This window comes from Oryctolagus cuniculus, chromosome 4, assembly GCF_051225735.1.
Source record: "Oryctolagus cuniculus isolate XC-2025 breed Fujian yellow rabbit chromosome 4, ASM5122573v1, whole genome shotgun sequence".
NCBI classification, from domain to species: Eukaryota; Metazoa; Chordata; class Mammalia; order Lagomorpha; family Leporidae; genus Oryctolagus; species Oryctolagus cuniculus.
Window position 1 is genome coordinate 145,012,960 of NC_142870.1, and position 22,675 is coordinate 145,035,634.

At 38.7% G+C, this 22,675-nt stretch overlaps 1 protein-coding gene and 1 non-coding gene across 7 annotated transcripts in view; one reads left to right on the forward strand and one right to left on the reverse strand.

Moving 5' to 3' along the window:
• The window catches only part of STAG1 (STAG1 cohesin complex component), a 381,935-nt gene that overhangs the window by 131,292 nt on the left and 227,968 nt on the right, over positions 1–22,675 (forward strand). For all 6 annotated transcript variants that reach the window (XM_002716398.5, XM_070072783.1, XM_070072784.1 and 3 more), the window contains one exon: positions 11,997–12,161. In XM_002716398.5, coding sequence (XP_002716444.1) covers positions 11,997–12,161 — 165 coding nt within the window. The remainder of the gene's footprint in view (positions 1–11,996; positions 12,162–22,675) is intronic.
• On the reverse strand, positions 15,705–15,835 carry LOC127483077 (small nucleolar RNA SNORA44). Its single transcript, XR_007909043.1, has one exon. It is a non-coding gene; the product is annotated as a small nucleolar RNA SNORA44 (small nucleolar RNA).

Consider the following 22,675-nt stretch of genomic DNA (forward strand, 5'->3'; position numbering starts at 1 on the left):
AGAAACTTCCCTATCTGCTGGTTCACTTCCCCAAATGAATGCAATGGCTGTAATTGGGTCAATCTCAAAATCATCAGCCAAGAACTGAATCCAGGTCTCTCTTAAACTATCATCACTGCTTTCTAGGGTGTGCTTTAGGAAACAGAGCTTGGAATGAAATCCTGGCACTCCATTGTGGGACACATGTCTCTTAATTGTCATCTTAACCACCAAGCCAATTGCCTGCCTCTTATTTACCTTTTTATGTTGCTCACTGATTTTTCTATTTCTAAGATTTTTTTTCTTTTTCAGGATCTCTGTCTCTTATGTTGCTCACTGATTTTTCTATTTCTAAGATTTTCTTTTCTTTTTCAGGATCTCTGTCTCTTTGATGAATTTTTCATTTATACCAGGCATTTTTTCCTAATTTCATTTAACTGTCTACATTTTTTTTGTATCTCTTTAAGCATCCTTATATTCAGTCTTTTGAATTCTTTGCCAGGTATTTAATCGGTGTTTCTTGTCTTGGGGTCTGAAAATAAGCATGTGTCATGTTTTCTTGTTCTTTTGTAATTCTGGGTCTTTCCATTGATTTTTGTACTTCTGGTGGATCAGGTTTTTTTGTTTGTTTGTTTTGTCACTTTAAAGGGTAGCTTTTTTTCTGAAGAACTACTATGGGTATCAGGTTGGTATTTTGTTCTTAGTTCAAGTTAGATGGTGAAGTATAGTCTCCCTATATTTTTTCCACTGGAATTATTGGTAGTGATGTCAGGTGGTTGGGGAGCTCCTCTGTTTCCAGGAGGGGTGTGCCTGTTCTTTTGTTAGTGGTCAGGGTCATCAGTACAGGACCCCAGTGCAGGGCACACATGTGTTGCTGCCTGCACTCACCAAAGCCTTAAGGATAATTGGTGATACAGTGCAGTCTGGCTCATTTTGGGGACAGAGATGCACAGCTTTTCATACCAATCCTGGGGTTGTCTCAGGGAGGAAGCCACAGTGAGGCTAGGTTTGAATCGTGGATGTCTGTGTCTTGCTGTGGGGGGAAGGAGAGAGTGTGGGGCTGTGAACCATGTGAGTAGAGGCACACACCTCTAAGACCTGGAAAAAGGACCTTCCCTTTTAAACCAGTGCTGTTTGTGCTAAGGTGATAAGATCACTGTTGCTGGGTTTAGTTTGGTTTATGAGACTACTATCAAAAGCTTTTCTCTAGCATGGTGGAATGTATGTGGTGTCCCATAGATGGGCATTTGCAGGGGTTTCTGTCCTTTGGGGCAGTATGGATTCCAACAATGACTCTTCTCACAATGGCATTACTGCAACTTGTGCTCTGGGAATTGAGAGGGAGATAGTGTTGTTCCTTCTCTGGGGCAGAGAGACCATGTATGCTCCATGTTAACAACTCTGGGCTGTACTCCAACCCCGTGGAGATTGTGAATCCCTCCTCCTGCTGTGACTGCAGGCATCCTGCATCTCTGGTCATGGGGTCCACTGGGCTATCTAATTTTACCCTTTGCCCTTCAAAATGTGGATTCCTCTGGCCATGTGGTTGTGATAGTGGTTCTGGTGTACTTTTTTTCTCTTCTTAAGCTGTCATCCCATATTCTGTTGTATATGAGATTCACATGTCACCTTTGCTGATTATCAGTATCTCTTAATGCTTTCAGCTCACAATGCAGTATTTAGTTATTTTGGTTCTTCTTTCTGGAGCAGAATATGAATACTGTTCATGTGTATTAGACCATCATGGAAAATCCATATGGCCGTGGGTTTTTTTTGTTTGTTTTTGTTTGTTTGTTTGTTTGTTTGTTTTAACAGGCTGAGAGAGAGAGAGGTCTTCCTTTGCCGTTGGTTCACCTTCCAATGGCCGCTGCGGCCGGCATACCACACATATCCGAAGGCAGGAGCCAGGAGCTTCTCCTGGTCTCCCATGGGGTGCTCGGCCATCCTCCACTGCACTCCCGGGCCACAGTAGAGAGCTGGCCTGGAAGAGGGGCAACTGGGACAGAATCCAGTGCGCCGACCGGGACTAGAACCTGGTGTGCCGGCGCCCCTAAGCGGAGGATTAGCCTACTGAGCCGCGGTGCCGGCCGGCCGTTTTTAAAATGTCAAATTTTATGTGTTTTTATCAGCTATTCCTGAAACATTTATTTGCATCTTGGATAAAATTTATAGTAGCTTATTTCTCAAAACGATTATACGTTATTCTAAAATATACACAGAAATGCACAATCTGTGTGAGACAAAACAATGTTGAAGAATTACAGAGCCGGAGGGCTTTTATCACTAAATATCAAGTCTTATAGTAAAGCTACAGTAATGAAACACATTGGCACTGGCACAGTAACAAGTCTGTAGGATAGAATGGAGAGTCTAGAGATAGTTCTGTGCATGTGTGCTCAGGCAATATGTGATGAAAAGCTCCGCTTAATTCAGTAGCAGGAGAAATGATTTTTAAAAAAATATGTTGCTATAGCTTTTGCTTTCCTATGTTGAAGAGTGAATGTGTTTGTTTTTTTAAATAAAATCCAGTTTGCTGATTATTTTCTTTTGTAGATGGCACTTTTTGTATTATGTTAAAGAAGTCGTTGCAAAACTCAGTGTTACTTAGAGATTTCTCATATATTTTCTACTATCATTTTTAGTTTTCAATCCTTTTGAGTTGATTTTGTATATGTTGTGAGGTGGTAAGGATTAATGTTTACCCAAGAGCAGATATTTAGTCTAGTGGTTAAGACAGTGGTTAAGATGCCCATGTCTCACATTGGAGTTCCTTGGTTTTCATACCTGGGCCAGGCTCCTTACAGCAGCTTCTTGATGATGTAGACCCAGGAGCCAGGGATGATGGGATCCTTCCACCCGTGTGGGAAGACCTGAGTTGAGTCCTTGCTCCTGGCTTCTACTCAGTCCAGTCCTCGCTGTTGTGGTCATTTGTAGATTAAACCAACAATCTCAATTGTGGGCTTTCTCTGTTTGTCCTGTTTCCCAAATTAAAAAGTTTTCTGAGGTATTTGAACATAAGCTGAAGGCAACATAATCCATTGCTCTTAGATATTTCAGTATTTCAAAAAAAGGGTTTTCTCTTATGCAAGCATTTTATAATGATCAAACTAGGAAATTTCATATTCCTGTAATATCATAGTAATTTTTAAAGATTTATTTATTTATTTGAGAGGTAGAGTTAGTGAGAGAGAGACAGACAGAAAGGTCTTCTTTCTGTTGGTTCACCCCCCAAATGGTCTCAAATGCCGGAGCTACACTGATCTGAAGCCAAGAGCTAGGTGCTTCTTCCCAGTCTTCCATGCAGGTGCAGGGGCCCAAGCACTTGGGCCATCTTCTTCTTCTTCTTCTATTTAAGATTTATTTGAAAGTTACAGAGAGGTAGAGACAGAAAGAGAGGTCTTCCATCTGCTGGTTCACTCCCCAGATGGCCACAATGGCCGGAGCTGTACCGATCTGAAACCAGGAGCCAGGAGCTTTTGCTGGGTCTCCCACTTGGGTGCAGGGGCCCAAAGACTTGGGCCGTGTTCTGTTGCTTTCCCACGCCATAGCAGAGAGCTGGACTGGAAGAGGAGTAGCCGGGACTAGAACCGGCACCCATATGGGATGCCAGTACTACAGGCGGAGGATTAACCTACTGTGCCATGGTGCTGGCCCAATACCATAATATTTTATTTATTTATTTGCAAACCACAGTTACAGAGAGGCAGAGAGAGAAAGAGAGCAGTCTTCCATTCACTGACTCACTCCCCAGATGGCTGCAGTGGCCAGAGCTGGGCTGATCTGAAGCACGTAGAGGACGGAACCCAAGCACTTAGGCCGTCTTGTTCTGATGCCATAGCAGAGAGCAGGATTGGAAGTGTGGCAGCCAGGACTCGAATTAACATCCATATGGGATGCTGGCACTGCAGGTGGTGGCTTTACCCTCTATACCACAATACCATAGTTTACAAAGCTTACAAATTGGCAGATTTTCCAGTAGTATCTTTTTATCTATTTTTCCAGTCCAAGATCCAATTCAGTTATGAACCACTGTGTTTATTTTTTACAGTTTTAAAATTTCTTTTAATTTGCAAGAATTCTTCACTCATCTTTCTTTTTCTATCACCTTGAGACTTTTGAAGAACATGGGTGATTGGTTGACTGTCAGTTTGTGTTTGTCTTCATTTTTAGATCTGCATTATGGTAATACGTATTTGGTAGTAATACCACATAATCACCACTTTACTCTTAAACATGAATTATGAAAAGTTAGGCTGTATGAGGCTCCATGAGACAAGTCCTCAAACTACTTAGAAAATTGAAACAGATATCCACTAGCTGTTCACTGAAAAAAAAGACTTCCCAGGCAGGTAGTAGTTGGGTGTGTTGGAGTAAAGGGTTCAAATTCCACCAGAAAAACTGTAGTATGATCCAGCACAGAAACATCTGTGTTTCAGTCTCATCTAGTGCTGAGCTAGATCCAAGTTAGGATTACCATTTAGGTAGTCTGGCATCCTATTCTGGAGGTCCTACCTAATGAGCTGTTATTTAAGGATAAAATTTTCATTTTAGGATAAACCGATATAATGATGGGACAAAATTCATTGGCTGCTGGCTAGATTACTAAAGCATGGCAAATTAATGTATGGATTATATTATAGAGATAGTACAAACCAGACCTGGATTAAGTAAACAAGTTGAATATGGAACATTATCTGTTTTTAAATTTGAGAACAATGGAGGATAGCCCAAGTACTTGGGTCCCTGCACCCGCATGGGAGACCAGGAAGAGGCACCTGGCTGCTGGCTTCGGATAGGCGCAGCACTAGCTGTGGCAGCCATTTGGGGAGTGAACCAACGGAAAGAAGACCTTTACCCCTCCCTCCCTCCCTCCCTCCCTCTCTCTCTCTCTCTCTCTCTCTCTCTCTCTCTCTAACTCTACCTGTCAAATAAAAAAAAATTCTTGTGCAGGAATGAGACTACATCTAAGCTGGGTGGGGGGGAAATCACAGGAACCTAACAAGCTGTAAGTCATTAAAGGTTTATATATGTATTATTACCTTTTGATATAACTGTCAATTCATAATTTTTAAATCTCCCTAACCCCCTCTCCCAATAAACTGTGATATGAATGGTATAATCCAACGATTGTGTGTTCCCACTTGTGTTAATGATTTTTCCCTCTTGTTACTCTTTATATTAGGAAAAATCTCTCTGAACATTAGCATTGTTGCTAATTGCCGATATTATAGAGAGCAAATAGATTTTTATGTTCTTATGTTTTCTACATTTATTTATTTTTAAAAGTTTACTTATTTGTTTGAAAGAGTGACAGAGAGAGAGAAAAGAGATCTTCTTTCAAGTGGTTCACTCTTCCAATGGCCACAACAGCCAGGGCTGAGTCAGGTGAAAACCATGAGCCTGGAACTTCATCTGGTTCTTCCATGTGGGTGACAGAGTCCCAACTATTTTGACCATCTTCTGCTTTCCTAGGCTTCTGAGCAGGACACTGGATCTGAAGCTGAGCAGCCAGGATTCGAATTGGCAGTTGGATATGGGATGCTGACTTAACTCAGAAGGGAATCTCATGTTTGCTAGTTCACTTCCCAAATGCCCACAACAGCCAGGATTATGCCAGGCCAGGCATGAGTCAATACTCTGGAACCCCGTTTGAATCTCCCACATAGATGGCAGTGACCCAAGTACTTGAACCGTTATCTGTTACCTCCTAAGATGTATACTAGCAGAAAGCTAGATCACAAGCAGAGGAGCTGGAACTAAAACTAGACACTCCAGTATGGTATGCAGGCATCCCAAGCAGGGCGTTTGCTACACCACTCACTCGCCTCTGTTAATTCTTTATTCATGGGGTTTCATTCTTACTACATATGAACAATGGTGTATGTGTTATAGCATTTATATTCCTGCACTTGTACAGGTTTATTTATAATGTAAAAAAAAAAGGCAAAGTAAGTATCCATCAACATGTTAATGGCTAAATAGTTAACATACATTTATGTAATAGAATACAGCAGTTTTCAGGAAAATCGATAGTTTCTAGGTAAGAATCAAAAGTGCTGTGGATTGAGTACACAATCTATTGCTAGTGAAAATAGAATGCATAAATAACAGAAGATATATGGAAATACATATACATTTATTTTCATATGTTTAAATGCCTTTGGAACGTCATGTATGATAATGGTTGTATCTTAAAAGATTTATTCACTATTTTGAAAGCCAGAGTTACAGAGAAGAGGGAGAAACAGAAAGGTCTTCTATCTGCAGATGGGCACAATGGGCAGGACTATGCCAGGCTGAAGCCAAGAGCTTCTTTCAGGTCTCCCTCTAGGATGGCAGGGACCCAAGCACTTGAGTCCTCTTCTGCTGCTTTCCCAGGCTCATTAGCAGGGAACTGGATCATAAGTAGAGCAGCCAGGACACAAACCAGCACCCGTATGGGATCCTGGTACCTTATTTGGCAGCTTAACCCAATGTGCCACAGCCCTGCCCCAGTGATTGCCTCTTAGGAAACAAAGTTTGTGGCTTCAGTACAGAGGTGGGAAGGTGAATTTTTTTTACTGCATAGTTTTCATCACATTTTGAAGTTTGAACCAAGTTGTCCTACCTATTCAATAAAGAAAAATAACATTCTTTAGCTTTCATCATCATGCAAGTGCAACTGGAAAGATGCTTGTTACTGTAAAGAGAGAAAGAACAGACTCATTAGAACAAGCCATAACTTGGAGTACTCCAAGCAGGATGTGTACATCAAATGAATGATGCTTTCACGTAATTTAACGTTGATAGGTATAAGGATATTGTAGCATGTAGTATTGTAAGCCTCTGTGCTTATTACTGAATAGGTAGTAATTGATAGCCTTTCTTTCCTTGCCTAAGACTTTGGACTTTAACTGGATGATTGTAAAGAGAATCATTGAAAATGAGATATTAAACAAAGAAGTGATGAGAATAGGTCTGATATGAAAGTATTACTGTGAAGAAAACATTCGAATAGAATGGTACTGTCAAATGGAAGTATGAGCGTTCAGTATTCAACATAGAATTTTCTATAAGTGCAAAGAAATGGAATGGATTTTAATAATACTTATCTGATAATAAATATTTTGATAATTGTACAAAATATAATTTTGTCATATAATCAGTATGCAATGATCATCTAAATATTTTACATGCTTTTACTACTACATTTTTAAAACTTAGTGAAAATTTTACTTGTTTTTTTTTTTTTTTTCTTTTTTTTTGACAGGCAGAGTGGATAGTGAGAGAGAGACAGAGAGAAAGGTCTTCCTTTGCCGTTGGTTCACCTTCCAATGGCCGCCACGGCTGGCGCGCTGCCATGCTGCGGCTGGCGCACTGCGCTGATCCGAAGGCAGGAGCCAGGTGCTTCTCCTGGTCTCCCATGGGGTGCAGGGCCCAAGCACTTGGGCCATCCTCCACTGCCTTCCTGGCCACAGCAGAGAGCTGGCCTGGAAGAGGGGCAACTGGGACAGAATACGGCTCCCCGACCAGAACTAAAACCCGGTGTGCCGGCGCCGCTAGGTGGAGGATTAGCCTATTGAGCCGCGGCGCCGGCCTACATGTTATTTTTGATTTGCCACATTTCAACTGCACAGTGTGTTACAATAGGTCTGTAGCATTGGATAGTACAGGATCTTGTCATTAGAATTGCCACCAATAATTCAGATGCAGAAAATTGTGAAGAATGATTAATTATTTAGCGGTCCTTTGTCATTTTGGAATTGTGGATTAAGGCAACAATGAGATAATACTATATAACTATTGCAGTGGCTGAAATTAAAAAAACGTAACAATACTAGTTTCCTGGTAAGAATATGAAGCAGCCAGAACTCTCAATTCATGGCAGGTGAAATTGTATTATGGTACAGCCACCTTAGAGGACAGTTGGGTATTTTGATACCAAATTGAATATAGGTTTACGAAACATTCCAGCAACTATATTCCTAGATGTATAAGGGTACTTTCAAAAGTTTGTGGAACACGGAATAAAAAGAAAAGTTTATTTTGGTGCAATTTTTTTTTCGTTTTTACAAATAATGCATAGGTTCTCTTAATACACACTTTGCCACAGTTTATTAAGTACCCTTATATAAGCAAGAAATTTTTTTTTTGACAGGCAGAGTGGATAGTGAGAGAGAGAGACAGAGAGAAAGGTCTTCCTTTTCCGTTGGTTCACCCTCCAATGGTCACCGCAGCCGGCGCGCTGCGCTGATCTGAAGCCAGTAGCCAGGTGCTTCTCCTGGTCTCCCATGCGGGTGCAGGGCCCAAGCACTTGGGCCATCCTCCACTGCACTTCCGGGCCACAGCAGAGAGCTGGAGTGGAAGAGGAGCAACTGGGACAGAATCCGGCACCCCGACCTGACTAGAACCCCAGTGTGCCGGTGCCGCAGGCGGAGGATTAGCCTATTGAGCCGCGGCACCGGCCCGTAAGCAACAAATTTTAAATTTATATTTGCACAGAATCCTGTTTGAGAATGTTTATAGCAGCTTTACTGACAATTGTTAAAGAGTTTTGACCAACGTTTCTACTATTAGGTAATTGGATAACAATGTATGTTGTATCTATACAGTGGATTATTAGTTAGTAATTAAAAGCAATGCCTTGTGCCGGCGCTGCGGCTCACTAAGCTAATCCTCTGCCTTGAGGCGCCGGCACACCGTGTTCTAGTCCCGGTTGGGGCGCCAGGTTCTAATCCCTGTTGCCCCTCTTCCAGGCCAGCTCTCTGCTGTGGCCAGGGAGTGCAGTGGAGGATGGCCCAAGTGCTTGGGCCCTGCACCCCATGGGAGACCAGGAGAAGTACCTGGCTCCTGCCATCGGATCAGTGGGGTGCACCGGCCGCGGCGGCCATTGGAGGGTGAACCAACGGCAAAGGAAGACCTTTCTCTCTGTCTTCTCTCTCTCTCACTGTCCACTCTGCCTGTCCAAAAAAAAAAAAAGGCAATGCCTTGCAGTCTTTGAAAGGCCCAACAATGGCATGGGTAACTGGACTTCCACCACCCATGTGGGAGTGCTCGATTTGAGTTCCAGGCTCATGACTTAGGCCTCATCCCAGCCCGAGATGTTTCAGGTATTTAGAATATTGGCCAGCAGATGGAAGATCTCTGTCTCTCTCACTCTTTTTTTCTCTCTACCTGTCAAAAATAAAATATTAAAAACTTAAAGTCTATATTATGATTCCAATTATGTATATACATATATATGGAAAAGAAAAAATCTGGTGATTAAAAATAAGACAATTGGTGCTGGGCAGGAGGAGTTTTGAATAAGAAAACACAGAGGATTATTTTTGTTTATTTGAGAGGCACAGAGAGAAAGAGAGGGAGGGAAATGGAACGATGGAGCACAAGGGATTTGAAGGTAACGAAATTCTTATAGTATCATAATTGGTATCATATGGTATCATAATACCAAGGTGTGCATTTATCAGAGCCAGTAGAACTTTACAGAACTGAGTGAATTTTTTTATGTGTTACATATTAGGTGTGTATTTCCTTTTTCTGTTCATTTCCTGATGTAGAAGCAAAGACATCTATTGTCCATATGTTTGTTCAAATATCATTCTCCAATAGAAGGAATCAAGTCTCATTGTAATATTGATTTTATATATGTGTGTAATTCAGGAATTATATAGAGGAGCCTGGTGCATCTTATTGTAACAATGGGTTTTGCCAAATACTAAAAAAAAAAAACCCCGAATAAAATGGAAGGGTTATGTCAAAGTGACACATTAGGTAACTCCAAGAGCTCCCAATGGTGAAAACTCAAATAATTTGAACAATAGAATAAAAGGCTATTGAAACATAATTCAAAGTATAAAATAAGTGTTAATACATATTGATATGTGATTAAACAAATAAGTGGATGAGAGTAGACACATCTCTCCTGTGGAAGATTGCCAAATAATTTCTATAAATTCTGCTCCTCTCAAGGAAGTAGACTGTAACTTCTGAACCCATACATGTTGCCAGTCTGTAGTGACATTTTCTGCAAAGGCTGCAGTTTGGAAAAGGGGGAGGGAAAGTAACTTTACAGTGGAGAAATCTCAACATCAAAGATAAGTCATGTTATTTATATGCTCCCTTGGTATGAGGTAATAAAAATGGAACTTCACCTTTCCCTCTCCCAAGCCTGTAATCCTAATCTAGGAATAACAAAATCATCAGATGAATCCCAGTGAAGGATATTTTGGAAAATGCCTGGACAGGATTCATCAGTACTGCTAAGGTCATCAAACAGCAGGAGAATCTGAGAAAGTGTTCTAGCCAAGAGGAGCTTGGGAGATAGGCTGCAGGAGGTATAGAGGGGGAGAGGGAGGGAATCCGAATCAACTATGAACTTCTGTTTCTGTATGAATATTGATTCATTAATTGAAAAAAATATGCTATACTCTTGTAAAAACTTATTTACTTATTCATTTGCAAGGTAGAGTTAGAGGCAGGTAGAGGGAGAGGCAGAGATCTTCGATTTGCTCTTTCACCTCCCAAATGGCTGCAACAGCCTGGGCTGGACCAGGCCAAAGCCAAGAGCCTGGAACTCAATCCAGGTTTCCTATTTGGGTGACAGAGGCCAAAGCACTTGGGCCACCACCTGCTGCTTCCCCTGCAGGGAGCTGGATAGGAAGTGGAGCAGCTGGGAAACAAATTGGAGTTCATATGGGTTGCTGGTGTTGCAGGTAGTGGCTTAACCCCCTTTTTCATTATGCTGACCTCAATAATGTAAAAATGTAATAGTAGAAGTAACTACTCATGAGGTAATTTTCACAGATTTCTGTAAGTCTAAAACTGTTCTAAAAATCATGTTTGTTTCATAGTTAAGCAGTTAACTCATTATGTATTAATTACCACATAAAAGTGTAGGCCCTTAAATCCTAAGAGGAGTGAGAAGGATGGGAATACCACAATTGCAAATATAGGGAGTAGGTACCTAAACCAGGAAGAGAAGCTCCTTCATGCTATGCTTTGTGGTGTTCCTGTAGTGCCCTCTATTCACGAAGCCTTATACTGCAGCAGGTTTCTAAAGAAAAATGTTTATAGAATCCAGCACAAAGCAGGACAGATAAAGGTAAAATTGGAGATGTGGGACAATAAACTGGTAACTGGAACAGTACAGAGAATGAGAGTGAATTGAATTACTCAATATAGAGAAGAAGGTTTGAGAATAAAAGATTCTTAGGATAGCCTCTTAGGTAACACTAGCAAGTAAGGTATACCTGGAAGTAAGGCTTGCTCAAAGGAAAAAAAAAAATCAGGTGGCCTGGAAAGAGATGGCTTCAAGAAATATGTATTACATTTAGCAGCATTGATGTCATTGGAGAGTTTGGTGAAGCAGTAGTCATACATTGAGTTAATGAATGAATGAATTACATATATGGGAATAAATATGGTGATTACAAATAATTTTACCAAATTTCCTTGGCTCTCAAGGTGAGACAGATCAGGTGGGTGGCCAGTTTTAACTTTAAAAAAGGGAGCGGGGGGAGACAGGAAATGGATACCTTAATTTAAGAATTTCATCAGGGTAGGAATGTTTGTTTTATTAATGTATTCCCAGAACCCTAGAATGCTTCCACATATGTTCAATATGTATTTGTGGCATGATGAAGAAATACTTAAGTGCTTCAGTAAAGTTGAATACTCAAGTATATTTTTCCCAGGAATGCTTTATTGAGCAGGGTTTCTGAGAAAGTACAGAGAGAGCATCATGAAGGTATGAGGAAGCAAATGTCAGGAAGGCATCGTTTAAACATTCAGCATTGACATTATTGTTATGTAAAGTAGTAAATAAGTTTTTGTGCTTTATTTTGTACTTTCGTTTATTGCTTACACTTTATTCTTATCACTGAAAACAAATTGTAAAGCTTCTTTTGGGCAGGGATTATATCTTTCCTGTTGTAGAACTAAGTATCTTTCATGGCATCAAGCATAATTTGAAATCATTAGTTTGAAGTAATGTAAGCTTTCATTTAATGTAATTTTACTTTGTCTTTTTTATTCAGTCTACAAATAAGAAACCTCGAAAATCTCCAGGAGAGAAGAGCAGAATTGAAGCCGGAGTTAGAGGAACGGGCCGAGGAAGAGCTAATGGGCATCCTCAACAGAATGGTGAAGGGGAACCTGTCACTTTGTTTGAGGTGGTCAAACTGGGGAAAAGTGCAATGCAGGTAAATTTCAAGTGTTTGTATTTTATGTATAAAGTTACACAGTCAGTAACCTACATGGAATCTGTAAGTGTGTATATGATGGTTTATATATTCTTTACAATCATGTAATGAAGTTCTTAAAAAGATGTTTGTTTTGGTTTGTAAAGAACATCAGGAAAGGCATTTTATTCAATAGTACAGTATGTTTTCGATTGAATTGTACTGCCCATCAGAACTTTTATTGCCTTTGAATATTTCTTTGAATATGATTTAGTAAAATAATACTTGTATTGCAGAGTATTTGAAAGAAAAAAGGATATGAAAAAGTATTTTTAAATAGTAAACTGAAGTCACTATTTTCTGGTTATTTCATGTGTCTTTCTGATCTCTTATAACCTTCTTTCGTTTATATTTTTCCTCTTTACTTACTAAATGTTATTAAGAATTTTGCAAAAGCACGAGTTTATTGGCTTTTTACTAATTCATTGTAAGAATGAGCCATAGTTATTTTACTATTTCATTAGTATGTCTTTATATTTTTCACTATTATAAGATATTCATTATTCATGTTTAAATATATTTTTGTACGTATTAGTGGTCAGATTTTTTGGTTAAAGGGTATTTTTTAACTGTGATGGATGAACATAATATTCTCTTCAAAAATTACTGATTGTTTACTTTTTACCAAAGGGTACTAGAATGTTCACAATTTCTTGTCCTGATGCCAGCAATTAGGTATTTTGTATTTAAGAATTATTTGAAAATAGAGATGAAAATTAGGGAATTAATTAATTGAATTTGCATTTCTTTTATTACCATGATTTTGTTATATCTTTATTCATTTTTCAGTTTAAAAAATTAGGTAATTTATGAAACACAATTACCTATACAAGTAGAACAGGCAGCTTTTCTTTTCATTAGTATGTTTTTCTGTTCTACATTTTTTTCCTTTTGAATCCCGAGGCTAGTATTTAGTGCCTTTTATTTGTTACCAGATTGATATGTTTAGGGGTCTTGGAATTTTGTGGAGAGGGAGGAATGTGGAGTAATGGGCTGATGTTTAATGGTAAAACAAATACTGAATTCCCAGTTACTCAGAACAGTAGATGACAGTTTTTGAATTACATATGTGTAATTTTAAAATTAAATCAGAATTAGTCATTAAGCATGTCAGTTTCTTCATTATACTTCTGTAGAATTATTAACAAGCCATAGATATGTTAATCTTTTAGATCTCTATTGCTTTCATCCTCCAGGTAGAAACAAAAGCAAGCAGTAAAATGAGGAGAGCACGTTTTTATGTATAATTTCAATAATTTAATGTCAGTATTTTACATTCTTTTTATGTTATATATTATTTTGCCAGATGTTTTTATATGTATAGAAAATTTTAATGCATATTGTATTAAAATTCAATACTGACTTCTGTTTTTATGAAATATGAAAAATCATATCTATATTTGAAACAATACTGACTGCTACACATTTTCTCTTAAGTATCATTTTTTTTTTATTTTTCATCCACATTGCTCTTCCAGAGGCAGATTATTTTATACTGTTACTCTTCTGGTTAAAATATTTGGACCCACATTTTCTGAAAGGTAATTGTTAGTTGTCAGAATGTCAGAATTCTGAAGCTGTCTCTTATTGGTCTTTTTTTTTTTTAATTTTTAATTTTTAATTTTTTTTTTTGACAGAGTTAGACAGTGAGAGAGAGACAGACAGACAGAAAGGTCTTCCTTCCGTTGGTTCACCCCCCAAATGGCCTCTATGACCGGCGCGCTGCGGCCAGCGCACTGCACCGATCCAAAGCCAGGAGCTAGGTGCCTCTTCCTGGTCTCCCATGTGGGTGCAGGACCCAAGGACTTGGGCCATCCTCCACTGCCTTCCTGGGCCACAGCAGAGAGCTGGACTGGAAGAGGAGCAACCGGGACTAGAACCCGGGGTGCCGGCCCCACAGGCGGAGGATTAGCCTAGTGAGCCGCTGCGCCAGCCTCTCATTCGTCTTAAGCTAACTTTTTAATTTTCTGTAACTATGCTTCTGTTGAAGACTACCCTAAACAGTTTTTCTTTGTTGTAATTTTTTTTTCTATACTAGCTATATTCAGACTAATATATCTTCTTCTGTAATTTTTTTTAACTCAAAAGTCTATTGTGGGCCTTGTTTTCTTGAAGTTACCTTATAATACTTAACATTTTTATCTTTTTGACTACTTGCAGTTTTATTCTGTTAAAAGTAATATTTTAAATATTCATATGTATCCATCTGAAATGTGTATGTTTGCTGAGCAAAGGAGATGCATGAAAAAACTGGCAAGGATGTTCCATTGATGATATAAGAGTAATTTCACCATTTTTTTTCTCCCTTCAAATGTAAAATGATGATAAAATATTTAAAGAAAAATGTAGAGTGATATCTGTGAGTTTAGAAACTAAGTATTTCAGTGCGTTATTTAAAAGAAAACTATAAAAGTGATAAATAGAAGTGATTTTAAGAAAGAAGTAGATACTTATAGCTAAGGATTTGGCTTTTATTTGTTAAAAGGATGAAAAGTGCTTTGTGAGGTTTAAGGGAATGGAGTTAGACTTAGTAAATGAAGCCAGGGCCTAACAGCCTCCCTATGTGTAAAAGGGGCTATGGTTGCCAATAACTACTGTGTAGGTTTATGTTCCAAGTAATCACGCATCTCTCAAGTTGTCGTTGAGACTCTCAGTTTATACTTACAGTAGTATACTTGTCCATGCAGTTACTAATTGAGAATCCTTTGGTATCCAGCAGGATCCTAGTTTAAATGATAATTTATATTAAACCTTCACTTACAGAAAATCAAGAGCTGAAGGAAAGGAGAAGACATGGTCCTTACAACCAGCACCTGAATTTAAGTGTCAGCTGACTGGGTTGGTGAAGATTTCCAGTGTTGTCTTAGGGAGGGAAATGCTAAGCCTGATTATGTGATCTCGTTCTGTGATGGGGTGCTCAGGATGGGCAGAGGTAATCAGAAAACGTTAGATGGGAAGGGATGAATCAAATAAGTATTTTTTTTTTTAAAGATTTATTTTTTCATTTGAAAGACAGAGTTAGAGAGAGAGGTAGAGACAGAGAGCGAGAGGTCTTCCATTTGCTGGTTCACTCCCCAAATGACCGAAATGGCCACAGTTGAGCTGATCTGAAGCCAGAAGCCAGGAGCTTCTTCCGATCTCCCACACGGGTGCAGGGGCCCAAGGACTTGGGCCATCTTCCACTGCTTTCCCAGGCCATAGCAGAGAGCTGGATTGGAAGTGGAGCAGCCAGGTCTCGAACCACACCCATATGTTAAATATGACAGGAATTTCCAGATAAATTTCCTTAGATCCAAAATCTTTTCCCAGTAGTGAGCAAGGTAATTGAAGAGTGTAATATAACTGTAGAGTATTGAAGAAATTTTGGAAAAAGATAATCTTGAAGGTGTTCTTTAAGGAATGTCTTGCTCTTGGATTACAATGCAATTTTTTTTTTTTAATTTTTTTAACAAAAAGCTGAGTGAGGGCTTCTAGGACGAACCCCCACCCCCAGGCAGGTCCTGAAATTATCGGAAAGGCGAGTGGCAGCTGCAGGTACAGTGCTGACCTGAGCTGTCAAAGTCTCTCCAGGTTGCTCTCGCATGCAGTTGGAGATCCCATGGCCACAGCCAGCCACAGCCCTTGGAAACATGCTGTACAATGCAATTTAATGTTGAAATGTATAATAAAGTAAATTCTCCTTCCAAATTGCTTTATACTTGTAAGTATGAAAATGTGCTTTTATATAACTTGTGTTAAAGTGGAAATGCAGAGTTGAAGTGTGAATGTTAAAGTAATAGTAGTAAAAATGTTGGTGCTAGCTAAAGCACAGCTTGGGTGGATTAATAGTCTTAAGTGTATTTGATGTTATTGAAAGCAGTAAAAACTAGTAAAAGAAAATCACCATAGCTTGTTAGGAAGAAAGAAATAATAAAATGAGAAATGGAAATAGAAAAAGAAATGGCAGAATGTAGAAAACCCACATAAAATTCTTGACTCTTGGCTTCAGCATGGCCCACTTCTGGCTTTGGGGGGGTGAACCAACAGATTGAAGATTCATATTCATTCATTCATATTCTCCCTCCCTCTCTCCCTCCCCCTCATCCCCCATCTTTAAAAATAAATGGTGATTTTCATCTTTGGAGTGCAATGATGCTTTATTTATTTATTTTGAAGATTTATCATTTATTTGAAAGGCAGAGTCACAGAGAGAGGGTGAGGGAGAGGGATGTGTTCCATATGCTGGTTCACTCTCCAAAGGCTGTAATGGTCAGGGCTTGGCCAGGCTGAAGTCAGGAGCTAGGAGCTTCATCTGGGTCTCCCATATGGGTTCAGAGGCCCCAGGACTTGGGCCATTCTCTGCTGCTCTCCCAGGCACACCAGCAGTGATTTGGATCCAAAGTGGAGCAGCTGGGGCTTGAACTGGTACCCATATGGGATGCCAGTACAATAGCACAACCCCAGTGCCAGCAAGGATGCTTTAATATTGAAAAACAAATTTATTGTGATGTGCCAAATAATCTAATTACAGGTGAAAAAAAATTGTACCTACTTGAAATGATGTATACTGTTTAGAAAAATAATTTGATGTTGTATAGTTTATAGTCATAATAAGTAAAACCTTAAACAAGTGTTTTCTTTTTAAATTTGAGAGAGCCCTCCTCCACTGGTTCACTTTCCACATGCCCTCATTGACCAATGCCAAAGTCAGGAGCTGGGAATACAATCTAGTTGTCCGACTTGTGTGGCATGATTCCAATTACTTGAATCATCACCTCTTATTACCAGGGTCTGCACTGACAGGAAGCTGGAGTCAGGAGCCTGATACAGTATTCAAACCCAGGCACTCTAGAGGGACACAGGCTTAACCACTAGGCTGTTGTACTACAAAACCTTTTCATGAATTAGCAACAAGAGGGCACTTCCTTGGCTTGGTGAACGTTTTCTCTTCTAATCTTATAGCTTATATCATGTAATTTTTAACAGTGAAATTTATATGTATTCCCAGAACCAAGTATTATCATTAATCAAATTACATTCACTAGCTTAGTAGATACTTATTATGTATCTCCCATAATCAGAGGCTATGCTTACCTAGCTTCAGGAAAAAAAATAGTTATGCCCTCATGGAACATTGTATATTGGAAAACAAGTGTTACAGAGCAATAAGAGAGAAACAAAGTGGATTGAAAACATTGAAACTTGACAGGTTTACCTCAAGGAAAGGGTCACATGGAAGGCTGTCAGAATAGATAACACTTCACCCTGAGTCCTGGGAGATGAGTATGAGTTAGGTAAGTAGTTGCAGGGGATATATTAAAACGAAAATGAGAAATGCAAAGATGAAATCTATGCTGACTAGAGAGAACAACAGATCCCTAGTAAGAACAGAGCTAAGAGAAACTAGATTCTGAATATTGAATATAATGACTTTTTATGACTCGAGGCATTTTTAGAAAGTAAATGACTAGATTATATTTGCATTTTTAGAAAGAGCAATTTAGAGGATTTCTAAGGTGAGTGACAATGGAATTGCAGGGACCATTTAGATGTTTCCTATTGAGGGGACTGTCATTGTGGCAAAAATGGTTGGAGCCGCCCCCTGTAATACCAGCATCCCATATCTGCTCTGGTTCAAGTTCCTGCTGCTCTACTTCCAGTCCAGCTCCCTGCTAATGTGCATGGGAAGGCAACAGAAGATGGCCCAAGTGCTTGGACCCCTACACCTATGTGGGGAAACCAAAAAATAGCTCTTGACTTCATTCTGGCCCATCCTTGGCCATGTGTCCATCTGGGGAATGAACTAACAGATGGAGGATCGATTCTCTCTCTCTCTCTAACTCTGCCTTACAATTAAATAAAGTGAATATTTTAAAAAGAAAAAAGGATCCAATTAGGAAGTAATGCACATTCAGATTTATAGCGTATCTGCGAGGATGGAGAATATGGACAAGATTTTGCAAATATTAAGGCTAATATTCTGAAAGATAAGAAAGAAAGAATCTGAGGCAATCCCTAATTGACTTAGTGATGTTCACTGAAAGAAAATTGGCATGAGTATAGTTGGTGAAGGACGAATATGAGAATAATTTGGTTTGAATGTTTTAACTTTTAAATTTATAGCACTAAGTACTGGTGAGTTTTGGAACAGTAAAGTATTTATTTAGCTAATATTTTTTGTTTTAGTTATTTTGGGTTAGTATGCACTTAAATAGATTTATATGATCCAACAGTATTTGGATTTTGCATTTCAGTTATCTGTTGAAATGATTGAACTGTTCTTTAATCATTCAACAAAACAATATTGAGAACTGATTCTGTCAGGCACAAGATATACAATATGAACTTAACTTGCTTGACCCTTAACTTTATGAATTCTCCAATCATCGAAGGAAAAAGAAATCACCCATACTAATTAAATGCTTAGGAAACTTCCTGTGTTCTTAGTGTACTGATAATAACAGTTTGTATGAGTAATAAATTGATCTGAAAACAAAAAGAAAAGGAAAATTAAAAATTTTAATTTACGTTAAAAATTGATCTCAAGATGTAAGTGAAGTATGCCTTGTGAGACATTGTATTCTTTTGTTTGCTTTTGCCAACTGACCCTGAAGGTAAAGCCAATTTTATACATTTAAATCTGATTGGAAAAGAAATAGGTGCTTTAGCGGATGATTTGTAATAGTCATTCTCTCTCCCTTAGAAAGGAAGCTAATTGTAGTGTCTTGTCAAAGAATATTATGAACTTTTATACTGACATTGATTTCTTCAAATCTCCAACCTACAGAAATGGTTAGATGCCAAATCTCTACATAAGAAATGCAGAAAGATTCTTTCTCAACATTTAATTGGCAATGAGTTTTACTTTCTGACTGCACCAAGGAAAATGAAAAGCAGCTCTGGGCTTATTTAAATCTCACCTGATCACTTGTGTTTGAAATGATAGTTACGCTATGTACACTATGTGTTACAGGAATTATATATATTTCACAGTCTTTCATTGTTAGACTGAATAAAAGATGTATGATATTTTTGAATGTTCATTGACTGAAAAGCTAAAAATGAACTATGTCTAAGAACTATAATTATAAAAGAAATGCTATTGAGATATTAGAGGAGAGAACAAATGTATTCTTACTTATTTATTTTTGAAGTTCTAAGGGCTGGGAACTCAATGTAGTTCTCCAATATAGGTGCTAGGAACCCAGTTACATGTCACTATTGCTGCTGGTGGAGGTCTTCATTAGGAGGAAGCTGCAATCAGGAGGTAGAGCTGGAAGTCAAACCCAGGTTGTTCTGGTGTGTGATGTGGGCATCTAACTGATGTCTGAACTGCTAGGCTAGTAAATATGCTATTGACTGAAATGAAACTGAGGACAGGGAGGGGTAGAAGATATTGAAGGATTAAAATACTATAATGAACGTGAGTAGTACAACCTTACAGAACTAAGGAAATTAAGTACTTGAATTAATCAGTGCATGGCAGTAATATAAGATAAACGTGTGTGCTACAGTATAAAATATTGGGTGTAGGACTTAATAAAATATTTTGAGTATTTAGATTAAGTTTGTGGATAGCAGTAGGAAGCTGGAAAATCAGTTATTTAAACAAGGTAGAAGTTTCTTATACATGAAGATCATAAATCATCTTTTTCATGGGGGAGAAGTTGGATTGTCAGATAATTAACATTATTACAGTTGAATAATATTAAAATGTACATAATCATAAATTTAAGGGCATACATTTAGATGTCTTTTTTTAAAAAAATATTTGATATTCAACCTTGCACCTTTGCAACTTTTTTTTTTAAGATTTTTAAAATTTATTTGAGAGACAGAGTTTCAAAGGGAGAGGGAAAGAGAGAAAGGTCTTGCATCCACTTGTTCATTCCCCAAATGGTCGCAACAGCTGGAGCTGAGGTGATCCGGAGCCAGGAGCCAGGAACTTCTTCCAGGTCTCCCACACAGGTGCATGGGCCCAAGCATGTGGGCTTTCCTCCACTGCTTTCCCAGGCCATAGCAGAGAGCTGGATCAGAAATGGAGCACTCAGGACTAAAACCGGTGCCCATGTAGGATGCTGGCGCTGTGGGCGGAGGCTTAAGCCACTATACCACAGTGCTGGCCCCTGATGTTTTTCAAAATTTATTTTTCTTTTATAAAAGGAATACTCTGCTAAGGTGAAAAAATTCCTGGCATCAGACTCTGGGTTCTTATCCTATGCCCTTTGATTATCCTTTTGTCCAGTTCTCTTTCTTCTGGGCTGACCATGATGAAGAATCTGGGCCTAATACCTCATGGTCAAGGACAGCCACATTGCACTGCTCATGTACCATTAACAATTTAATGTGCTAGAGTCTTGGTGTAGAAGGAGTTGGGGGAGTACTGTTAAGCCCGACACTAGGCTTTTGAGATGAATTAATTCAATTCTAGATCCTTTATTTCCTGCTGAAAAGAAATGTATGAGTGACCACAGTGTGTTGAATCCTAGTGAGCATACCTTTTGGAGTACCTATTGCCTTGAGGTAGAAAGTGCCATTTGAAGGCTCACCAGGGCACCAGATGTCATTACTGGCAGGATCTCCATGCTTTTAAACTGACAAACAAGCTGAGTTACCAGTGGCTCTGTTGCCATCCCTATTACATGGTGGTTATGTGGTGTAAGCTCATGTATATCAAACAGTAGCTAAATACTTCTGAGAAGACCCTTGATGAGGTAGACATTGCTGGCTTTCCTATTTTGAGAGGAGGGCTAGACATGAATCATTCCTCCAGGCCTGTAGCAGTCTTAATTTGCATTTGTGTTAACAAATCCACCCCCATCTCAATCCTCCCTGAAACATTTGATAATTAGGCTCAGTGTTGTTATTGTGGTGATCCTGGTGGCCATTGCAGTCCTGGTGCTTACCATCAAGATGAAATTAGGAAAGTACAGGAAGACAGAGACAAGGATTAGAGGAGTTGAATATGTAGCCAAGCCTAAGGCTATAGTAGAGAAGGTATCAATTTAGACTGAAACTTGATTCTTGGCCCAAGGCAGTTACTTCCTCCACCACCACCCCCAAATTGCCTTTCTCTCTCTTTTCATCCACTAATTTGGTGTTTGGACCCAGGGCTATCTCTTTTTGCATGTCCCAATTTTTTCTTAAAGAGATATTTCTTCCCTCCCCCCCTCCTTCCCTCCCTCCCTCCGTTCTTTCCTTCATTTTTTTTTAAGATTTATTTATTTGATTTAAAAGGCAGAGTTAGAGAAACGGAGAGACAGAGAGGAAAAGATCTTCTATCCACTGGGTCACTCCCCTAATGGCTATAACAGCCGGAGCTGGGCCAGGCTGAAGCCAGGAGCTTCATCCTTGTCTCCTATGTGGATGACAGGGGTCTGAACACTTGGGCCATCTTCTGCCACTTTTCCCAGGCCATTAGCAGGGATCTGTATTGGAAGTAGTGCAGCCAGGATTCAAACCTGCACCCCTATGGGATGCCAGTGCCATGGGCGGCTGTTCTACTTGCTATGCCACAAATCTTCTCAAAGTCATGGAATACCTTTTGAAAACTTAAATCAATTTAGGTCAGGAATAGTATTTCTTCTCCTTCATGAATCGAAGTTATTCTGATTAGTTTTATTTAGTTTGAAAATTACGGTTTGTCGTCTTCATCCTGATTTATCTGCTTCATTGTGGTTATTGTTTTGAGAAAATTTGAGCTTGTGTAACAGCCATATTTACTGTTTTATGATGTTAAACTTATTGCTTTAAATTACTTAGGTATCATAAATTATATTCTCTTCCTAAATCATTTTCCAGAGACATCATGATCTCCATGTATATCACGTTTAACCAGATGATCTAGGACAAATAAGTAAAGAAATGACTATTGTTGTATTTGTCATTAGGCTAATTGTACATCTATGAAAGAAAGAAAATGTATTGTACATAAGGGATTATATTATAGCTTATTTTGTAATATTTAGGAAAAATGACCTTTCTGTGTTACATGTATAGATTGTTTGTAGATATTTAAAAATGTGAAATATGCTTTCTACTAGCTTGATTTGATGCTTCTGATCATAGTACCCTACTTATGTTATCAGTAAAAATTGAAATATCACAAGAATAAAGTTGTATCTCAGTATAGTATAACTGAGAATTCTTAAATATTTTTGTTAATAAATCTGGATTGAATAAGCCTTTATAGTTCTTACACTAAAACACTAGTTTTAATCACGTATAAAGGAGAACTTTTTCAAAAACTCAATTCAGTGTGTTCCCAAACTACTACAGCAAATAGAATATATGTGAAATAATTTTATACCATTTGATAGGCCTTTGACATTTCAAGACAAAGGAGATTTTTTTGGTGAAGAGCTTTAAGAGCAAACAGAAAAAGAAATTGCTTTTAAAGAAACAGTGAAGATATTGCCGATTTAAGAAGTTTAAAAAGATTGTTAGGACTTTTACTGTGGCACAGTGGATTAAGCTGCCTTCTGCAGTGCGAACAT